This window comes from Malaclemys terrapin, chromosome 5, assembly GCF_027887155.1.
Source record: "Malaclemys terrapin pileata isolate rMalTer1 chromosome 5, rMalTer1.hap1, whole genome shotgun sequence".
NCBI classification, from domain to species: domain Eukaryota; kingdom Metazoa; phylum Chordata; order Testudines; family Emydidae; genus Malaclemys; species Malaclemys terrapin.
The window spans coordinates 112,283,489-112,306,967 of NC_071509.1; the positions used below are offsets into that span (position 1 = coordinate 112,283,489).

The following is a 23,479-nucleotide window of genomic DNA, read 5'->3' on the forward strand; positions in this document are numbered from 1 at the left end:
ACAGGATGTGGATTAATAACAATGTTCAGCTCATGAATCCAAAAGAATTATTTTTGTTGTGACCACAAATGAAAAAGAAAAATAGAACCTGCTGGGCATGTATGGCAGGCTGTCAGCAGAGTTTTACAAAAGAGAAAAATGTTTTACTTTGGTGTTGAAATGTACTGTGAGAAAAGGTCACATTCTTCAAGAAGGTTTTACCTTGTAGGAGTAAACTTCAAAGAAAAAAGTGTCAGGAGACTGTCTTATTGGGCTCTAAGAAAAATATATATTGCTTGCTTCTAGATTCTAAGAAGACTAAGAAAGAATAGATGAATAGGAGTATTTAGGCATGCATGATTTAGTTCAATTAATGGTCTGTTGTACTCAGGGAAAGACTGGTGTTTCACTTGGCAACCATCTTAACATTCTATACAGGTTAAACCATAGTTTTCTGGATTTTTGTAGCAAGGAAAAAAGACCTGTTGTGTCTGGAGTTTGGTTTCCAATCCTAAAAGGAAAGTTGTGTGTATTATTCATGACCATTTTTAGAAAGTGTAGTTGAGTCTTTCTTCCTTACATAACAAAATAAGAACAGCCATACTGGGTCAGACCAATGGTCCATCTATCCTTTCTTCTGACAATGGTTAATTCTAGGTGCTTCAAAGGGAATGAACAGAACAGGGCAATTATCAAGTGATCCATCCCCTGTCGTTTAGTCTCAGCATCTGGCTGCCAGGGAAATGGGAAAAATATTCTTTAATATATTTTTGGAGGTTGTGTTTTTACCTTTTGATTTCATATCAAGAAGTACCAAATGTTAGAATATGTCATGGAGATATAATGTTACATAGGAATGATTTTAAAAAGCACAATATGTTTCTAACACAAAAGTGTAATTTATGTTTTCTTAACTTTCTCAATGCACAATTAAATTAAATTGTGTGAGGTGATTTATTGTTCTAGGCTAAAAAAAATGAAAACAATTTAATCAAATGCCCAGATTATTGGATGAAATGCTATGCCTGGCACTAGTTCTCGTGTTACAAATGGGGACTACCACTTTTGATCAGAATGTGCAGAATTTCTTTGCATTTTTCTGACTTTGGAGCAAAAGTGCTTGTTTTTAAAAAAAAAAAAAAAAAAAAAATCTCTTCCTTCACTTTGAAAGTAAGGCCCATGCTCTGCAGGAAATCAAGGACAGTGCCTGAATGACAACAAAAATGGTATAATGTTTATATTTAAGTTTCTGAGAAGCCAGACTGGGAAAAAGAAAATTACCCAAGGAGGGTAAGTTACATGCCAGGGGACTACTTGAGGACCTTTCATCAAAAGCAGCACTGTCTTAGATTGATTGTTTTGGAAAACCAAGAAAATTGGTTCTAGCCAAGCCAGGAATGGATTGTAAGCTATTTTCTTTCATTAGTATGTTATGGAGTTTCAGGCATCAGTACCAGACCAAAAAGAGAAATAAACATTCAACTTTTTGAAGTTAGTCACAGTTCTCAAAATACTACTTTCTCTATTTCAGTAAGTAATTTTGAACTCTTACTTTCCTTTCTGGGCAGCTTAAAGTTATTTATAAACTCTGAAAGAATACTTTTAATGCAGAATATTTTTATTTAGCATAGATGAATATTGTACACATCTCAATATTATTGCTTACTGTACCATCTTCAACTTTTTTGTTTTCTTTGCATAGATGGCATAGAATGTGCTACTGTAAGAAGTTGATCTTTTATATTTTAGTTGAAAAATAAGAACTAGATTGTGATACTCTTTTACCACAAGTAGATCCATTGACTTTACTTACCATGAGCAAAGATATCACAATCTGCCCATAAAGTTGGATTATTTAATTAAAAAGACATTGCCCCAATTTGGTAGGGGAAAGAGGAGCTGCTCCTGCAGATGTGGTGATCAGGAAGCTTACATTTTCTTTTGAAACATGCTAGAAGTCATTATTTGGTACTTTGCTCTTGTAGTAAGTTATCCTTAAAACTCTATTCCCTTAATTCTGAGCAGAAGCTTATTTTTTGTAAACTAGACAAGCAAGGAATATTGCAGAAAAATAAAGAGACAGATCTGTTCAGTGGTTCAAGTCCAAACAAAGCCTGCCGTTCGTAAGCAATATCTAGCGCACACAACCATAACGCAAAGCTCAAAGAAGGCCCAGTATTTATATATCTGAGAATGTGGAACAAAGTAATCACATGTGATGTGCATGAAAATTTAATGAGAAGAAAAAAGAAGGAAAAGTTGTCTATATTTTCTTCTTACCTCAAAGATTAGCTTATGAATGGCATTTTGTAGAAATGTCTACAGCTCTGAATATTTTCTGAGCAAAGGGATGTTATGGACTTTTTCTTCATCTGAACAAATAACAAGGTCCCTCAACAGTTCATTAGTTTCACTGATACAAAGAGCATGTTTGGAATATATAAATGTTAGCCAAACAAATTAATTCCATCTCAAGAAGCTATTTCATGGCCTTTATCAAGTACTGTTGAAAGCAGCGAGGTTTTAGTTTTCTTTTGGATGGATTTAGGACATTCCAGTTGTTCTACAGACAGCTACAAGTAACATCTTATTCTACAAATAGTCATTTAAATACATGGGGACTACTTGTAGTGTAAGGTGGTACTCAACATGATTGAGAGTATCACAATCTAAGACAAGGTGCTTAAAGACCACACGTGATTTTATCCTGTAAAATCTCTGATCTGAGTCAAAGCTCAGTTTCTGAGCCTGAGTCACTGGGTGAAAATACACTTTAAGATAGAGTTGGAGGGTTTGATTACTATATAACAACAATTCACTTCAGTTTTTAATTGTTGGTGTGCAAAGCCATCTGGGTGCCTTAACAGGAACAACATGAATACATAGTTCCATAATGTGCTAAAGAAATACGTTGAACAATTTAAAAATATTTAGGCTGAGATTTTCAAATCTGCCAAATGTGATTTGTTGTCTAAATTGTCTAGACAGCTTGAAAATCTCATCATTAATTGTTAGGATTTCCAGTACGGTTTTCTTATAACTATTTAGAAAGTTAGAAATATTGTGGAATAGTTATTAAAAATTAGTCAACATCAATTTATTTCCTTTGTTGTCATCCTCAGGAAAGATGTCCAGTGATCGTGCTCTGAGGAAACAGCAGCAATTGAATAATCTGGTGTCCATGGTGACAAAATTATCTAAACCCGGAGATGTGGTTGTGGATTTTTGCAGTGGAGGGGTAATGTATGTTCTCTATATAAAATGCAACTTTATTGGGGTTTTTTTGTCTTTTACAATTCCAGTAGGACATGACTACAAATCAGAGTCTCATGGCGGATGGTCCTTTCAGGGGAGTCACGGACCAGCCTACCTGTGACAGGCTCCTGTAATGGAGAACAAGCCAATTTAGACTCACCTGCAAATAATTAAATCGCTAGACAGCTGTCTGGCAGCTAATTAGTTAATGAGCCTGATAAAAAGTTACCGGAGCCCTGTTAAGGTGGATGCTAGAGGCTGGAAGCTCCTGAGGACAAGAGCTCCCATGAGAGCTCAGTAGGCAAGTTCACCAGAGTAAGGAGCCTGGAAAGTGTGCTCCTAGAGAGAGGAGCCTGGCTGCTCAAATACCTGTAGAAAGCAGCTTCAGGTGAGTGCTGCAAGGAATAAAGGTAGAGACTGAACTGAACCCAGCCCCAGGAAGGAAGGCTGAGGTCTCTGACTTCAGGAGAGTGAAGATCTTTAAGTGACAGCCTGAGGCTGGAGCGGAGAGAAGGAAGAGACTTTATTTTGGGGGTATATTTAGAGTCAGTGTAGACCCCAGTGGGGACTTCGAACTGAGTTGAGTTATTTAAGAGTACAGAAGAAGGTTAACTGTTAACTGAGGAAGGGTGCCTGCATAGCCACCCTGAGAGCTTGAGGTGGTGGCTCTTGAGGCTGCCACATGACACAGGGCAAAGGTACAGACTTTGGAATCTGAACTGCTTTTACAAAGACACTGTCACTCTTGAAGGGGGTCATTGTGAAGGGGGTCAGATGCATGGGGTTTGAAAAGTGACTCATGTTTTTTTGGTTTTCACAGGGCCATGTAGGAATTGTTCTTGCTCACATGTTGCCATCATGCCAGGTAAAGTCTCAATACAAATATATGGACAATGCAATTTTCCAGACTTCGATAATTCACAACTTAAAAAAAAAAAAAAAAAGCCACTAGATGGAAACCACAAAGACTGCTTTAACAGTGATGATTTAGAGACTTTATTTAGGTTTCAGAGTAGCAGCCGTGTTAGTCTGTATCAGCAAAAAGAACAGGAGTACTTTTGGCACCTTAGAGACTAAGAAATTTATTTGAGCATAAGCTTTCGTGGGCTACAGCATCATCGGATGCATAGAATGGACTTTATTTATACAATAATGTGAGGCTCTGAATTTGTGCATATATCAATATTTGTTGTACTACAGAATTGTGCGGTGTGTGTCACCCATGATAAAGATAGTTTAGAAGAAGCAGCTTTCAAAAGATGCTAGTAACAGTGCCAAGTCCTCAGGGCCTGATCATCTCATTGGTGATTTAAGTACAAGCTTAACTTGTAGCAGCACATGGATAATTGTATCCCTGTACAGCAAAGTACTTACGTACATGTTTAAGTTCTCTGCTGAATTGAAGTGTTGAATTGAAGGCTCCCTGGAAGAGCCACTGCCCCACTTTTCTGACCCATCCTAGTCTGACTCCCCAACTTTCATACACTCATGACAGCAAAAAAAGGTAAGCACTGCCTTCCCCTTTGAAGGCAACTCTGTCCTAACTCTTGAGAAGATGTTTCCTTCATTGTGCAGGAAGTGAACCATAAAGGGTTGGTTCACTTCCAGCCACTTGAAGCATGACTAGCAGGGTTCTGATAACAAATAACATTGGGAACTAAAACCTGTAACTGCTCACCAGCCCCATTTCCTCAAACTTGTGTGGAGATTAGATGCAGCCTATACTTAGGGCCCTTTTTTTTTGTTTTTATTTTATTTAATTTTTCCCGGGAATTTATCTGTGTTTATTATTACAACAACAAAAACAGGTGAAAATCGGTGTAAAAACTATTAATATTTTTTCTGGGCAAATAGGGTTTATTTTGGTGGATGGAAGGATGGGGGAAAGTATTCAATAGATTAACGCTTTGGAGAATGGAATTCAATGTGATTTGCTGCAGAACTAAAACAGAATTCAAAACACAATGCCATCTGTGAGTTTAAGAAAACAATATATCTCTAATCCCCAAATAAAACTTTTCATTTGAATAAACAATTTACTGTTGTAGACTTAGAACTATTAGCCTATAAATATTTACATGTAATAAGTGGGCCATACCATTTGTAGCACATACACCCAACTTCATCCTTTTCTCCTGTTTTTGTTTTTTTAAAACTTTTGAATACTTCCTTGTGTTCTGAAACATATTCTGATACAGATCTTTGTTTTCTTCCTGTTTTAGTGTGTTAAATCTTTAAACAGTTATCTGCTAAAAGCTTGAAAAGTGTTCATGATGGGCGTGAGATTCGTCAGTACGTTCAGATGCGCACGCACTTCAGAGCTTGTGTGCGTGCCTGTTTGTTTATTGTGTGTATTCTCTAGACTAATACATATAGCCTTACTTCAACAGGCAGCTTTGAATTTGGGGGAGATCTCATCACCAGTCTCAAGAAATTAAGTAAAGATTTTACACCAGAATTTTGGGGTACTGCATAGCAAGTATCATTTTATTTTGATTTTAGAGCAATACTGCTGACTTATTTTCCTTTATGTGAAATCCAGGTGGTGCTGATAGAAAATAAGGAGTTGTCATTGGTACGTGCTAAAGACAGAAGTGATGAATTAGGATTACAGAATATTTGGTTCGTTCAAGCAAACCTGGACTATTTTAAAGGAACTTTTAATATTGGGGTAAGTGATTGATTTTTCAACTTTAGAGTCTACTGATTATTAAGAAAAAATGTTTCCTTCTGTAGGTGATTAAGTATACTTACAAAAAGTCCTGTGGCACCTTAAAGACTAACAGATGTATTGGAGCATAAGCTTTGGTGGGTGAATACCCACTTCGTCAGACGCATTTGTTGCTTTTTACAAATCCAGACTAACACAGCTACCCTCTGATACTATACTTACAAACAATTCCAATACTTGGGAATATGAAGCCAGGCATTTCTGATTCTATACAAACTTTTGTTCTATCAGCAGGAAATCAGCTTTGAATGTATTACAGTTAGGAGATAAGGTAATATTATCCCCCTATTCTTAGTTGTTTGTTGAGTGATCACACTATTCTCTGCAATGTGCAAAACACAGATGGAGGAAGATATTCTTGTTCCAAAGGGTTTGGTGTCTCAGAAGATAACTAAAGTATATTAGCATTGTGTGATTATATGGTGGAGATGTATTGTGATGTAGCAGGGTAAGTATTTTTGTTTGTTTTTTAATTAATCATAGCACTTCAAGCTTAGAGTGATTCATTAAAGAACAGTACTTTAAGGAAGGATTTGAAGATGGAAAAGCAATATTCACTGCACCAGGACTCAAGGTGGTGTGAAAGGTGCAGTATGGAAGATGGTGTAAAGAAGTCCATCTTTATATGTAGTGATGTGAACTTTAGAAATATTTTCAATAGAGAGAATTCAGAGAAGGATACCAAGGGGTAGTCAAGTAGAAGGTGTTTGCAGAGTAAAGTGGGAATAATAAGGCAAGATCAAAGTGGAGATATGAAAGGCCTCAAAGGTCAAGATCTTTAAAGAACTTAAATTTGATGCAAAGTTGAAAAGGAACAAGTGGATATGTATCAGAGTGAGTGAGAGGGGGAAAGGTTGCATTTAAAGGCCCAGACTTTATACCCAGGCTGGAATACGCCTAGTTTTCAGTGTTCTGACTACCATACAAGTCACCCATCCTGCAGCCTGTCCTGGCTGCAGCTTAGGCTGCTTACATAACTGCAGGTTTGTGGTTCATATGGCTCAGTGGTGCATCCTCCAGTGCTTTGCAGTGTGTTTTTGTTTTGTTTTTCTTTAATCTTGTATTTCAAGGAGCAAGTATGAAGGGTTGATTATTTAGGCCCATTCATTTCCAGCTATACAGCTGAACTATTTGTGCTATGGTATATCACAGAAATCTCACACTGGGAGCCCTAGGTGTTTTTCCAAAAGCCAGAATCTTCTTTATAATTTACTTCTATCCAGAACTTGTACACAAAACACGCACCTGTAGTTCATCCTTTAAATTAATCACTAGTTTTTGCATTCAATGTAATCTTTGTTCAGTTTTTCTGTTATTGAGATTGAGGCTAAATTAAATGTTCCTATGAGAGTTGTACTTTATAGGAGTATGTGTTATACTTCTGAGGTTTGTGGCTAGAGGAATTTTACAAGGTATGTCAGAAGATCTTCAGCTGAAAATTATTCAAGTCCTGATCTTTGTTCATGTTTCAGTGACTTGATTATGTAAGTTATTTACTAAGAAAACCTGGAGCATTGCTTTTTTATTGGGTCCAATGTCACTTTAGAAGTTTTAGCCTGGGCTCTAAGACTGCAGTATAAGATGATGTGCTACTCTTCGCTTCTCAGGATGAGGTCATTTCTCCTAGATAGTCTGGTTCACTTCAGACTCAAACTGGCTAATTTTGCCTTTGTGGAACAGAAGTGTAGTGCAAATATTTCACGTTACGTACATTCGCACTCTTATTTCATAGGTAATAATCATGTTCCATTGACAAAATTGTTATAATTTGCAAATAACTATTAACATGACGTAACAGCCAAGCTGTATCGTTACACAGAAATAAAACAATATAGAAATAATTGACAACTGATATTGTTCTTGAAAGATTCTAGAAAGACTTTCTCAAATGTAATAATTCTATATATCCTGAATCTGGTTGATTAGGAAGGAAGAATTTTAAGTTTCTCGTGGCATATTATTTGAATACTGTTTGTATAGTTCATAAAATGGCATAGCAGCAGCACAGACTACTTGACAGTGTTTGCATATAGAACATTTTAAACCAATCCACTCCAACTCAAATGTTCTTTAAGCATTGTGTAACTTTGTTGTGCTCAATGAAATATTCCTGATTGAGACTGTCATTGGTCATGACTTTGAGGATAAACATGGAAGTAGGCAGTTCAGTTTGTTATTATGGACATCCAGATGAATATCAAAATAAAGATTGTTTTTGTTATCACTGAAGAAAATAACCTGTCATGGTTCATTTTGTTGCTGTATATTATGTACTTGGAAAATAAGGAAGAGGCAAAAAATGACATTTTGTATAAACCTGACAAAGAAGTCTTGACCTGTCTGGATTTTTATTAGTAGGGAATATGTGTAACTGTTTTGAGCTACCTTCAGATAAAGTTGTGCTGTTCTATTTGGCTGCTAGCTTATTGTTAACTTCACATTTTCAAATGTAAGTTAAGAAGAACTTGTCTGCCAAATAATTCCTCTTATTCATCAGATCAAATTGCAATATTTTAAATGCATGGAGTAATGAAAAACAGGGTTCCAAAACAGAGTATTCTAATATATGATCTAATTCACGCTACTAAGCACAGCAAAGGTCTGGAGTCTGTAAGTAGGAATTGCTAAGCTGAATTGCTTGGAGTCCAAATTTAAATATCAATATTCAGAATACCCCTTAAGCTCTTAGCTATTTTTAATGATGTTTGTTATTTTATAGCACTGATACTGTCAGAACTGACCTAAGCAAAACAATTGAAAAGTTTGGCTTGGTTTTTCTGGTGCATTAGATTCTCTTTTAATCTGGCAAAGATACAGAAAAGAATGAAAGATTAAAGAGAAATATGGTCTCCTGAAAAGTCCTCCTTTTCCTGCCACTTGTCTGCAGATGATAAACCATGCTGAGGTGTCCCGACGTTCAGGACATGTAATGCATAGCAGTATTCTCACAGCATGTAGACATGCACTATCGCTACATCACTGTGTTGCTTCGGTGTTTGGGGAAGGGTCTCCATCATTATACTGTAATGTATACATTAAGGACTAAATTAATTAGTTGTCCAGATTAATGTGAAATCCAACAGAATAGGACATCATGACAAAACTCCATATTGGATGTTGTTAATGACAACCAGTTTTCAACTGTGTGGATTCTGCTGAGCTGAAAGGAGAAGTCAGTTGGCTTAAAGGTTATGCAGGATAAATAAAATAATTCTCTATAGATATTAGTTAGCAGCAATTAATTGTTTCTTTTATATGTATCAGATCTGTGTTTTAGCACTACACTGAAAGAAGAGCTCCTGCCCCGCACAAGGGAACTGGGAGAGGACAGGAATTAGTCAGTGTTGAACCTGGTAGCTGTGATTTTTAAAAATCTTCTCTTGTTTTTAAATTATTGTTCAGCTACTTTGTTTTTATATACAATGATGAACGGTCTGTTTGATACAACCGTAACACCTTTTCCTACAGTAACAAGCATATTTCTGATCCTTCTGTGTGCAGCTGTATTAACTACTACAGGTACTGATTGATTGCTTTGTTCACTGAGCTTACATAAAGCATTTTGCAGACAACAGCACATTATCTGTTTTATTTTGTTTTTACACAAATTTGGGATTTAAGTTATTTTACCTTCTGATTTCTGTAGTCAAAAATCTTATTGTGAACCTTTAAATGTGAGTTTAAACCTTGTTTCAAAACTGCTATGCTAAAGACTAATTAAAACACATTTATATAAGCACACACAAATGCATATCTGTGTGCAGAATATTCAATTAAAAGGAGAACATGCTGTAATTTCTCCAGTGCTCAGAGACCATAGAGAAAATTAACAACCATTAAAATGGGCACCTATTGTGCTCAAGTATTTGAGCATATATAGTACTTTTCTCCTCTACATGTGAATGGCTTGTATCAGTTGATATCCCTAGCCTTAATGTTCTTTTGATGTAGTCTATTGTGGGTGGATATTTTTCCATAGTACCTAGGTTTATGTTTTATAGTGACGGGGAGGAGTATTATTTAATACCGGTCTTGGTAATACACTGACTGGAATCCTGTATAATTATTTCATGTAATCCCATAACAAGATCTACCATTTATGTGGATACTGTGTATGATTAACTTGCCTTTGTCAAAATGGTAAAGTCAATGTAATCAGTCAGTAGTAGCTACCTATGTCCCTGTAACATATTTGTTTAGGGCCAGATTGTTTCTTGCCCCTGTATGGCTACATAATAGGGAATGGCACATGGGACTCTTCCTTGTACATGAACCAGGTGCTTCCTTCATAGGGGCCAACCCCAGTAGCAATCTGAGTTCCAGTGAGTGAGGGAAATGCTCCCTGGTGCGCTATTCACTCCAAAGAGCATGGAGGGGATATAGGGTTATGACTGGTCATTGAGGGGAATGCACACTGGGGTGGTGCAGTGGGTGTGCGCCTCCTGAATTCTGGGAAGTTCCAGGACAACTAAGGCACTGTGGTTCCACGCTGCCTCAATGCCAAGTTGTGCACTAGTGGCACAATCTGGCCTTTAATTTTTAAAATTTAGTCTGGTAACACAAAGATTGTGACAGACTGGCAAATTTTATATGGATATGATTATTTGTAGTGAGAGAGTGCCCAGAGGCCCCAACCAAGATCAGAGCCCCTATTGTGACAAGCACTGTACAAACACATAGTGAGACACAGTTCCTTCCCAAGGGCTCTTACAGTCTAAGTAGACAAGACAGACAAAGTAGGAAGGTTAAACACAAAGTGTTGAGCACCCAGCATTTGAAAATCAAACCTTGGTAAGGTTTCTCAGGTGGTACACCTGGGATCACTAGTCACCTTTGAAAATCTTGGCCATGACCTGTAACTTTTTTCCTCAGACCTCTGCAATACCAGGATGCAATATCAATATTAAACACTGTGTGATAATGAAAATTTGATTTCCTTACTTTCGTCATAGCTTTAGCTATCTTTTTATGGAGCCCTAACTAGGCATTTTAGTGCCTGGAGCAAGCAAGCATATTTGCGCCTCCCACCATTTTTTCCTTATTTTTCCACCCAGAGATGATGGGGGGGGCACCCAGGGTCACATCACCCCCCCCCCAGTTTTTTTGGTTGGACCCCCCCAACCCAGACAGGTTGGGTGGCCCACTGAGGTGAGTCAGGTGTTGGAGGTGGTGCTCCCTCCCTGAGCCCCGTTGCTGCAGGGTCGGCCCACGTCAAGCCCTGCCAGACCTGGGCTTTATGTGTTGCCTCTGTTTCTGCCCCATTTTTCCACCCTCAGCAGCTTTATGCGGCTGCCCCATTCATCCTGCCCTGGTTACGGCCCTGTCTTTTTGTATCCTTTTGTACGGTTTCCACTCTTGTTATTGTTTCCATGTATCTACAGATTTCAGTGCAATGAAGCAAATCACAAAGCCAAAGTTTTTTTTAGGGAGAATGGAAAAGAGTGAAGATTTCCTTTTCTCTACAGCAGCTGTGGCTAGATTTTGAGCACTGCTGAGAACCTATTAGTCATCTGGAACTCAAATCTCTCAAGATCAAGGCCATAAATTGTTCCTGAATTTCTGTGCATAAATCTAGTCTTCTTTACCAACTAATCTATCCATAGAATGTGTGTTCAGGTTTTTATAACATGCTCACGTAGTACAGAAAGTTTCGAAATATCACCGTGGTATGTCACCAGTCTCTCTCCTCAGTTTTAGATGGTTGAAATGTTTCATCTTGCATATTATAAGCAGTGTCCCTCAAGGAGAAATGGAATTTAATCCACTTGAGCCCAATATCCAAAAGGTCACATATTGGAAAACTGATCTAAGATCAAGGCTTCAGCACCTGAGAATCTAATTTAATTATTCACAGATCAATGTATGTCAAGAAATACTAACAAGTCAATACAGTCACAGAAAACATCTTAACTACTAATTATAAATCACAACCAAACCCTCAGCTCACCACTCAGACCGCATACTAGTTTTTACTATTTGTCTGTTAAAGATCTGCTGACCTCCTATGAAACACTTTATAGAAGCAGTTCTATCTTATTTCTTTTTTTGTTTTGTTTCGTCCCAGCACTTAAAGGAATTTTAACGAATGACTAAAAATGGTGGCTGATTAGCATTTTTTTCCATCACTAGGAGAATCTGAGAAATTTGTTATGTTCTGGATTGTTTTGCTTTCTTTATTTTCTGTTAAGAAAATGTAAATGAGAACATGATCTTTGTGCCTTAAGGGTTCATTTGTTCCTGTTGCTTGTTCTCTAAATGAAATCACAGTTTGTGACGTAATTTCCATCTTAGCCAATCGTGTAGTCAAACAGAATTGTAATATTATGTTAGGAATAAGCAGGAGGAACAGATTAATATTTAAGGCAGAAAGCCTGTTTTTTATGCACAAGTTCCTATAGAGAAAAATATATAAACAAAATTTGATATAAGGACAATTTATTTCTGTAAATTCCAATTTTTTTAAAAGCTACAGTTTTGTCCCTTATGATTAAGGCTAAGTTTTTGTCATGGATATTTTTAGTAAAAGTCACAGACAGGTCACGGGCAATAATGAAAAATTCACGGAAGCCCGTGACCTGTCCTTGACTTTTACTAAAAATACCCATGACAGCCTGTTCTTCCTGATGTGCCTAGCCCACTCTTTGGGCTTAGAGGTGGATAAATGACCCCACCTCCTCCTTCCCCTTTTGTGTCAAAGAAACTGACCTGCTTTCCACAGTGAGTGTAGTTATGACTAGCACTTGCAGAGATGTGAGGGGTGGAGCCTCCTTGTGTATTTCACATGCGCACACACTCAGAATCTGGCCTGTCATGATTAAATGACATGCTAAATGTTTTTTCCTGGTGTACAAATGCATCTCGAAAGAAAGAAAATTACAATGGAATGACAAAATCTTCGCCTGCTTATAGTCTCTGACAAACAAATACCTGTTTACCAAATACCTCAGCTAAAAAGGTGCTGTCTCATAAACCTAAATTTGATTAAATATATTTTTCCTCTTTCTTGGCTTTACAGAAACCAAATAGTCAAAAGTGTGTTAAGATTTTCTTTCAATGAGAGATGATACATAATATGACCTATATGTGTGTTCCTGATTATTGTATTTCACACATTGTTTTTATTATAAAATCTAGCTTTAAAATATTTCTGTACATTTCTAAGGATTTCTTACTTGGACTGAAATTCTTCACTAACCAGAATGAGAGTTTGTTTTAAAATGTATTTTATGTGTATCTTCAGTTGAGTTGGTATGGTATGTACCTACTGTAAAATGTGATTGGCAAGTAACTTTAGTTCAGCATCTATAGCTTCTCCACCAACATGAATGGTTCATGAAGTTCCTTTGGCATTAAAATGAGCAAAAGAAATGTCTGAGAGAGCCATGAGGCACACAAGCTGAGTGGTTGGGAATAGGCTCTTGCCTCACCAGGTAGCTTGCACCGCAGTACATGGGGAATTTTCTTGAGCTCTTTAGATGTTCAGGTAATTCAGTCAGCCAGAAAAGTGTTAAGAAATAGAGTTGTAAGTGAACAGAACAATGCTGTTAAGGTTTCCTTTTTTTATATATTTTAGGTGGCTCTGCATGCTTGTGGCGTGGCAACAGATATGGTGATTGAGCACTGCATCAAGGCTCATGCAGCCTTTGTCATCTGCCCTTGCTGTTATGGTTTCATTCAGAACACAGTGAAATTTACATTTCCACGAAGGTGAAGAATCTAGTTGTACAAGGGACTGGAAATGTAAAGTTAAATTTGCACTATAAAGAGGGGGGAAAATCAAAAGTATGTAAATGGACAATTAATGTCACCCAAATAATCTTAACTCTGCCCCATAAAGTTGCTGTGTCAACACTGAAAAACTATATGTTGACTTTAACTATCCAGGAGAAACAGGTTCTCCTCATCAGTGACCACAAAAATACCTACAGCCTTCTTTCCAGAAATACGTACTCGACTGAGAAAAGGGATACTTACTAATTCCTGGATCAGTGTTAAAACAGCTATTCATCACAGTTCACAAAAATTTTATATGCCACCAATTATATATGTGTTGCTAGATACAGTGCTAGTGAATCAACATGTACTGTACTAACCTCCAAATCCAAAATAATGAATTTATGGAAATTTCATGAAAACAGTAATGGGTAATGAGATGTGTGTGTGGTAGGGGGGAGTATCACATTCAGTCCTAGACACATAATATGTATGCAGTCAGTTACAATGGGACTGATTGACAAATATGTTACTGCAGTTCACCACCAGTGAAACCCCATTGATTAGGGGGGATTTACACTGGCATAAAACTAAAGTAATAACTGGTCAATCAAGCCCTCTAATCTAAGGTTAATCTTTTGATATTTCTACCACAAACTGTACTTATTGTCTTCTCCAGATTTAAGATGTCCATGATCATAACCCTTAGGCTTTGGCCTTTTTAATGCCCTTGGTCCAAAAATAACACATCTTAGGAAGTAGGTATATGGGAATGAAGGCTAAGTGTTTCAGGACAGAGTTAAGATTGAGTAGCTTTAATAGTGTATTTTCATACTTTCAGACTGGTTTATGGTTTTAAGTAGACTCTTACCTTTTGAATTTCCAAGGTTATAAAATTTGGGTTTTATTAGAAAATACACCACTCTTTGGGTCTATATTGTCTGACATAAATAAATCTTTCTATCTTAAAAGGGATTCATCAACCTAAAAATAATATATTTTTGTTTGAAAATATTTTTCTTACTACTTTTACAAGAAACATCTAAGATTGTTGTAACTAAACGTGATTAAAGAATAACTATTTGTTTTTTCAGTTTGATTACTTTGTGCATTTGACAGCACTTTATGTTCCCCCAGTTTTGTTCTATATCCTGTATAGTATGTTTCCTCTTTTGTTTGTCTCCATCTTTCACATAGCAAGAAGGAAGAAAAAATATTAAAAAAAAAAAACAGGATAATACAACTGTAAAGTTGCAAAAATGGGCAGAGGGATTTAGGGGTAGATATAATATTAGAAACTACTTTCAACTTATTTTTTAAAGGTCGACTAGATGCTATCATTTAACTTCAAGTTAATTACAATTTTAGGCTGGAAATTAATTAAGGTTTGTGAAGATGTTTGAGAACTTTTGCTCCAAGGTGCTGTAGAAATGCTAAGTGTTATGTTTTTTATTAACATTTACAATTTTAAAGGCTCTAAAGCACATAAGAGACTATCTAGCTCTCAGTGCAGCAATTCAGCCTTGGGACTACAATTTAATTTTCTTAAAGTTGGTAATATTAGAAAACATTCCACAATAACTGGGCATAAAGTATTTAATTCAATTCTAGTGACAAATAATGCAGTTTTATGGTATGGCAGACACAAAAGGCATGTGTGTATATACCGTAGGGCAGCGGTTCTCAAACTTCATTGCCCTGCAACCCACTTCTGACAACAAAAATTACTACGTGACCCCAGGAGGGGGTACCAAAGCCTGAGCCCACCCAAGCAGAGGGGGGGTCAAAGCCCGAGCCCCACCGTGGCAGGCTTCATCTTTGGCCCCAGGTGGTCAGGCTTGGGCTTTGGCTCCGGGCCCCAGCAAGTCTAACACCAGCCTTGGTGACCCCATTAAAATGGAGTCGTGCCCCACTTTGGAGTCCCTACCCACAGTTTGAGAACTGCTGCTGTAAGGGATATACGTGGCTATGATATAGAGTATTTATAAAAAATATGGACAAAGCTGGTTTCATAAAAATGTGTAGTATTTATAATGGTTAAAGAAAAAACTTCAATAAATAGTACAATAAAACATAAAATTACATATAATGTGCCTTTTCTACTCAAGTGAACTAAAGCTGTCATATTTTCTGCTTCTGAATACAGCTTCACAGCCTCCAGATAAAAATATTTTGTTTAAAATTCAATCAAGTGTTTAAAAATTACTTCTGTTTTCAATCTTGGTTATTTCCAATGTTGATTTAATCAATCTCCTTTTCTGTTTCAGTCATCGGTTCAAGGAAGTTTTATCCTATAAGGTATGTAAAGGTATTTCTGTGGTTAGATTTTCTTTTTGTGCCCTTTTCTGCATTTCCCCTGTGGTTTGTAGTGGAATGAATTTATCTTTTAATTATGAGGATGAACACACAATGTAATAATGTTTAGTAATTCAGATCTACTCACATTCCTTCCACTTTTTAAAAAAGGATTATTTTCAGTAAAATAAAATCAGATGATTAACCATAAAAGAACTTTATCCCTTAGTAAAGATAAGTAAAACACCCCTAAGATTCATGTTTTGACATGTTTCATTTAAAATTTTCTGGATACCACTCATTTTATAGACTTTGTGTAAGTATTGATTGTTCTTAGGTATATAGACCTAACTAAATGTATATTTATTTATTTATTTACTAAATGTATGTTTTGTATACTGCTTGCTTCTAGAGAACTCATTTTCCAATAGCTCTTATCTGAAAAATATTTAAAGAACTAGCTTTCTTTCTGTACAGCAACCTATTAAAGACAATACAATCTATTGTAAGCTTCAGATTTTTCTCTATTTAATGATAGTACTTCTCCTTAATTTGCACCTTGAGCATTGTATAGGCACTTTTATAAATAGGAATAAATCATAAATACAATTCTTTACTAAGATTGTTTTAGCAATTATTTTAATTAAAATGGCTTTCTAAAGTACTTAATATACATTTAATATGTCATATTTGATTTAAGATGAGTTTAAAATGTCATTGATCAACAAACCTTTGAATAGTTGTATTACTCTCTTTCTCTAATCATTCTTCTGTGTGTGACTGGGTGTAGTGTTAACTAAAAATTTTTATTTCAAAATAAGAGGACTTTTTGTTCAATAGTGAATTCTCATTCATGGACGAATGGATTTTACCATTTCTTTTGCCTAAATTTGCTTCATTATATGTAATTCTTGAGCCAGTTCTCACCTCTTCTGTAATCAGAGGTGATATGGGGGGTCACGCAGGGTAATATGCCCCCTCAGATTTCTGCCAGGGCTTATATGCCCTTCCCTGAATCCTGCTGCATACCACCAGAACCTATAAATTCTGCCCCCTCTTGCCTCCTCCCCCCGCACAATATAGAATCATAGAACATCAGGGTTGGAAGGGACCTCAGGTGTCATCTAGTCCAACCCCCTGCTCAAAGCAGGACCAATCTCCAGACAGATTTTTGCCCCAAAACCCTAATTGGCCCTCTCAAGGCTTGAACTCACAACCCTGGGTTTAGAAGGCCAATGCTCAAACCACTCGCCTCTGTCTGTAATGATCCTGTATTTGGAGGACCTACCTTGGAAATGCTCACCAGCATTTTTCCTTTGTCTTCTCAGATCTCCCTGTGGACATCTTAGGTTTCTTGATGTTACACAGTAACTTAACTGCAAAAAGTCCCTGAACCTTGAGAAACCTCCTTGAACTTGAACAGTAGGAAGAAAAAATCACGATCCTTTCAGTCCCTAGCAATAAATAAATAATAAATAATCTTAATATCTGTGTCAATGTCACTTTTAAAGTACTTTTACGAACTCCTTGTCAATGTTGTAAAAGTTTTTTGGGACAGATTTACAAATAAGTTAAGTCTGAGGACTGTTAGGTTGTCACATGCATTGTAGTTGTAGCCGTGTCGTCCCCAGCATATTAGAAAGATGAAGTGGATGAGGTAATATCTGTTATTGGACCAACTTCTGTTGGTGTGAGAGGCAAGCTTTCGAGCCACACAGAGCTCTTCTTCAGGTCTGGGAAAGGTATTCCAAGTGTCACAGCTAAATGTTAACTAATGCTAAACAATCTGTTCAGATAGCTATAAGCATTTTTATATATCATATTAATATATTGGTTAAAATTATTGGCTAGTGACTAAAGTTCAACTGTGGTGGGCAGACATTGCCTGTGTCCTTTAGTTCCCATCTTAAATTCATTTTTCTTATCTTCCTTTGAGAGATCCAAGGAGACATCAAGAAGAATGACAATTCCCATATAATGATAAATCTGATTTTTTTTTAAACCAATTTACTTTATTTGTACCTAACAAGACTTATAATAGACCAACAGGGATATAGCCTCTCTATGTCCATGGAATCCATTCACTGTTGGTCACCTTGGTCTATCTGCTATCATTTTACTTTTCTGATGGGAACATTTTGCCTTGATTCATTAGAGTTTAAAATTGCAAAACTAGGGCTATGATGGTTGTAGGCTTGCACCAAAAGACACTCAGAGGCCACATTTTTTCATCTTTCCCTGAGGGATGGTTGGAAGGTAGGAACCAAATTATTTCACATATTTAGCTTTGACAGTTTAGCAGAATTTGCTCTCTCCAGAGAGCAAGTTAACTACATGAAAAGCTGGATAGTTTTAATTGTGATGTTCGTTGTCCTGATAATGACTGCACCATATCTACCATCAGAAAATGTGACAGGTTGCTATTTTTTTGAAGGGGAAATTATATAGTCGTTACCTGGACGATAGTTAAACTTTCAGGTTGTCTTCACAGAAAAGTGAGATGTTTGTGTATTCACAAGCCAGTCCTCATTTTTCAAGTTAGTTGAGTGATAATGCTTACCTCAGAGTTCAGATCTGGTTTGACAGGCTGCAGAACTGGCAGGGGCAGTGGGCTCTCTGGGTTGGGTGGGGTAACCAGATGAAGGCAGGGAGCTCTGTTGTATGCTCATTCTTTATATGAGAAAACTGAGCTGAGCCTGTTTCTTTAGAGACTTTTAAGTTTGAGTGTGGCCCCATACCCTACCTAGGCTATGTTACAGCCTGAAATATAGTAGCTACCCTTTATTCATTCACTGAAATGACAACTGCTTAGCTTCCCGGCTCAGAGTTGTTTTTACTTGCTGCTGCTTTCTCTTACTTGGAGCCTCCTCCAGTACCTCTCCCCTTAGCTCTGACTGCCCCTCCTATACCAAAGCCAGGTGCTTTTGGAAGCCTCTGCCTGGTGGCTTAATTTGGGGTTTTTCTCTTAGCAGCTCTTCCTGCCCTGACCAACTGCTCCAGCTTCTTCAAGCTTCCCAAACAGCTGTTCCAGTAGCCCTAATAGCTGGTAAAATGTTAGAAGTCAGGCAGATACATCCGAGCTTGCAGTCCCTTCACCCAATGCAGGGACTGAGCCTTTAAAAATCATCTCTTTATATTAGGAGCAATGGTCTCAAGTTGCAGTGGGGGAGGTCTAGGTTGGCTATTAGGAAACACTGTTTCACTAGGAGGGTGGTGAAGCACTGGAATGGGTTACCTAAGGAGGTGGTGGAATCTCCTTTCTTAGAGGTTTTTAGGGTCAGGCTTGACAAAGCACTGGCTGAGATGATTTAGTTGCAGGTTGGTCCTGCTTTGAGCAGGGGGTTGGACTAGATGACCTCCTGAGGTTCCTTTCCAACCCTGATATTCTATGAATAACCAAGAATGGAAGGATAACCTAGTTTGATTTAAGAAAGCAGTGCTCATTTCAAGAGCTCTAACTTTGGTTCTCTGTTACATTCCATAGAAAAGTTTCTCATGTCCGTATTGCCATCTGACATTACAGAGAGCTCTATAAAGCTGGACAATTCTGAAAAAGTTCTTGCCAGAGGTGGTGCTAGCCCTTTGGGGACCCTAAGCAGGAATATTTTGCCCCTCCCAGCACATAATAAAAAGTGAATAGGGGGCTCCGTTTTGCTGCTTGGGGCCTTAAGCAGTTGCTTAGTCTGCTAATGACAAACACCAGCTCTGGTTGTCATTGCTAGGTCTTAGCCTTGAAATTTCAGCTGTCCCACTTAGTATAATTTTTAGGAGCATTCTTTTCAGTTGTCATTGCATCACAATCTTTCCCGCTCCCACTGCAAGAATGGTTAACTTATCTACCCCTGCTTCATTTGTCTTGCTAGCCAAAGGCTAAAAATGGAAGTCAGAGTCAGTTCTTGATATCTTATAAGGAGGTTTCTGCTTTTGTTTAAATTTATTTTGTGCTATAGAGTTAAGAGAGTTTCCCCACGTCAAGGTGTGGAACACTGGACTCCAATTTCAAATTGACTCTATACTGATTTAGGTGGGATTTGAGTAATGGAACGTTGCCCTGTCCCCAACAAGGGTGGTGGTGAATCTTTCCTGCTTCGGAATCATTACTGATAGGAGAGCAGGATGTTTGAGTGCCCCCGCACTCCAGTTTGAATGCTACCCACAAATGGGGAGAGGAGGTCCAAGACTGACCCTGTGGCAGTAGGATGGCTTGGCTGCCGATTGGTGCATACTGGAAGGATTTAAGTAGCCTGAAGTATGCCACCCAAGAACACTGCCCTGTTGTAGGGGCTGTGTCCAATTCCCCTGCTGAATGGACATAGAGAAGTCTGATCCAGAGACAAACTCACTGCCCAAAAATGTAGGGAAGTAGAAGTATGGGTGTGGTTATCCAAATTTAATTGGTATACACTTTCAAAGCCTGAAGTGGAGCTGAAATGAGTACAAGTATAAATTAATTTTCATAGAAAAATATTCTATACACGTAGTTTTCTGGTACCTTTGAATGTTTAAATAGGTTTTTTATGTTGAAATTAAACAACTGTTTTAAGGAGTAATGAAATAACACCATATTTCTGTACTTTTTATTCTAGGAGCACATGATTCTTTGCAGATTTGCAGATCAGACCGCTGTTCAGCTTCCACCCGAACGCAGACTAATAGGTTTGCATTTCCACAGATCAGCTGTTGTGTAGAATATGCGCACTATATTTTGTGATGGGCTGAGCTTATGATATATGGGAAGCACTGGTACATTTATCAATAGGGAATTAAATTGCTGTTTTCTCAGCGCACTTATAGCAGTGAGTGTTTCTATTGCTGCATCTTTTTTTACTGTGGTAGTGAAGCATTTTTCCTGGTTGAAGCTTTTTAAATATGAGCTAGAGTATAATTTGACATTTTATTGATCATTATGTCTCTGCACCAGCTCCTTCCCCCTCCATACCCTGAAAAGGGAGAAGACTTCCTGAAGTTCACTAGAGACCTCTCTAAAGCCAATCTAGCTCCTGTGAAAAGTATTTAGATACTCTGGCAATGGGTGGCAGTATGAAACCCCTAGATATATTAAACATGATATAGTAGTTGGTGATAAATCATTTAAAAAATTTGCTGACAAACATCCAGTGCCAGATGCGAACTGTCCAAGAATTGTGCAGAAAGTAGCAAAGATAAGAATATCTTTAGCAGATATATTGAAAACTTCTTTGAAATCGAAGGACTGAAGTGACAAGAAAGGAAGTTGCTGTAACTCCTGTATGAAGGGAATTATCAAGGAAAGATACAGGAAGGACAGACCTATATACTCAACTTCACTAGTAAGAACAAGCTAGATACATTAGTCAGTCAGTTTTTAAAGACTAAATAAGGATAATTAAATCTAGCAGCATTCTGAGAATGAAGCTATTTGGTTAGTGTACTGGCTTCCAACTCCTGGGGAAAAAAACAGTAATATATCTGTGGTAATGTGCAGTTCAGCTTTTAGCTATTTGATGTATTAAATAATAAATTATGTTTTTCTGTTTTACATTTTTATATTGTCATGATATATAATAGCAAAAACTACCTGCAGGTTGGGCATTTCCATGCAATTAATGACCAGCTGGGCTAATGTCTCTCACTTCCTTCAGCGACTCATTAAGTGCTGGAAAATGCCCTCACCTGTTGGCCATTATGGCTCAAGTCAGACATGTATTAATTAAAAAAGAGGGGCTGATCCAAAGTAAAGGGGAAGGCTATTATTTTTTCAAGGAAAGGCTTTTTACTAGATCCCAGATGCAAACATCCCCAAAATATAGACATTCGCTGGATGATATCTGAACCTAGATCCACATCTTACAGCTCAAGTCCATCTCTAGTTCTTGTGTAGGATAGTGACAAATGACAGATGTTCAAGAGCGGATAAAGAATTAGCTTAGCTGTGGCAGATGGATGTATCATTCCTCTGCAATATTTAATTTGCTAAAGGAAAAGGGAGACTACAAACTAGTTTCAAATAAAAAAAACCAACAACAATTCAAGCCAAGATAGGGCAGACGCTGTTGGGGAGTGAAGGTGGATATTCTTGGCTCAAAAACACTTATGAAATACATCAAAGGCAGTAGGAGCAACTAATCTAAATACATTTTTAAAAGCTGCATTTGTGGTATTCAAGGTATTTCCTATAGTTCAGACTACTAAAGGAAATACTGCAGATTCTGAGATGATTTCCAATTTTACTTAAAAATAGATATGATTGTTTTGCTATTCCACTGTATTTAGACAGAAAAAAATTGCCAGGGTTACAGCTGACAAGTATACTCCACTTTTGGAGTCTCCTCTTTTGCTTGTGAGATAGCCATGGGAGATGGGAAGGAAACTGCCAGCTCAAAAGAGAGGGAAGGGACATCAAATGAGCTTCTGTCAGCCTTTTGATACAAAATGTCAGGTGTTTTTGAATTATTTCAACTTTTTGTATGTTCTCTGTCTCATAAAAATTGTACACTTTTCCTCACAAACTTGTTTCCCCAAGGAGAAAAAAAAACACCTCATTGGTATTTCCATTTTAAAACTAACATTTTTCTATTCTATTCAATTAGACATTAGACTATTCTATTCTACTGAAAAATCTTTATGGGGGCGTGGTTGCTGTGGATTAAGTTTTGTTTTCAAATGACTAAACTAAAGGTCAGACCACATTTGTGTTAGATTCATGTTCTTTTGACAGGTCAAGATCAGGTATTGAAAAGCTACATCAAATGCACTTCAGATTTTCTTTTTAAAGAAGAATTTTAAATGATTGAAAGCATGGGAACAATTTTGGAGGGTGTGTGTGTCAATTTTGGAGGGTGTGTGTGTCTTTTTTTCTATATTTGTAGATAGTGAGAAAGTGGCTTATTCTGCCTTTTTTCCAGTCTTTTAAGGTTGAGAAAAAATGATATATGTAGCAATGCTTACTGTGGGTCACACAACTTCTGTAAAATAGTACGGGTTTATTGGCTTGTCATACTGCCCACGTGCCACCAGATAAACACCTCAAACTTAAAGGCCTGGTCACAACAGTTCAGCCTGTTTATCTATCAGTGGTAGTTATATAGTACTAATTACTGTTGGGTATCTGTGACTAAAAAACTGCTGATTTAACCCAAACAATTACCCAGAAAAACATAATTCCCTGTTAAATAATGAAGACCTCTGTACCCTCTCCATCAGGGCATAGTCACTTCCTTTCCCACTCTTCTCTATGGTGCAAACTGGGCATTTTGGTGCCCACTGTGCCCAATAATATCATCCATGCCCAAGCAGTGATGTCACCAGCATCAATCCAGCCTACCTAGTATTCCCTATCTGATCCCAGTACCAGCTCATATATCTAAGACAAATCCCAGTGAGACCAGCAGGGGAACAGGGCCCACGTTGTGACAGATATTCCAAACCAGTCTCCCAGGTGAACAATAAGTAACAATGACATCACTATAATCACAATTTGTGTGCATGTGCACGGAAGGAAATTTTCTTCCTAACCCCAAATACAGG

The 23,479-nt window shown here is 37.5% G+C and overlaps 1 protein-coding gene across 5 annotated transcripts in view; it reads left to right on the forward strand.

Annotated features, from left to right (window-relative positions):
- The window catches only part of GSTCD (glutathione S-transferase C-terminal domain containing), a 137,984-nt gene that overhangs the window by 109,527 nt on the left and 4,978 nt on the right, over window positions 1–23,479 (forward strand). For all 5 annotated transcript variants that reach the window (XM_054029457.1, XM_054029462.1, XM_054029461.1 and 2 more), the window contains 6 exons: window positions 3,102–3,217; window positions 4,055–4,099; window positions 5,777–5,905; window positions 13,539–13,672; window positions 15,946–15,976; window positions 20,560–20,629. In XM_054029457.1, coding sequence (XP_053885432.1) covers window positions 3,102–3,217; window positions 4,055–4,099; window positions 5,777–5,905; window positions 13,539–13,672; window positions 15,946–15,976; window positions 20,560–20,629 — 525 coding nt within the window. The remainder of the gene's footprint in view (window positions 1–3,101; window positions 3,218–4,054; window positions 4,100–5,776; window positions 5,906–13,538; window positions 13,673–15,945; window positions 15,977–20,559; window positions 20,630–23,479) is intronic.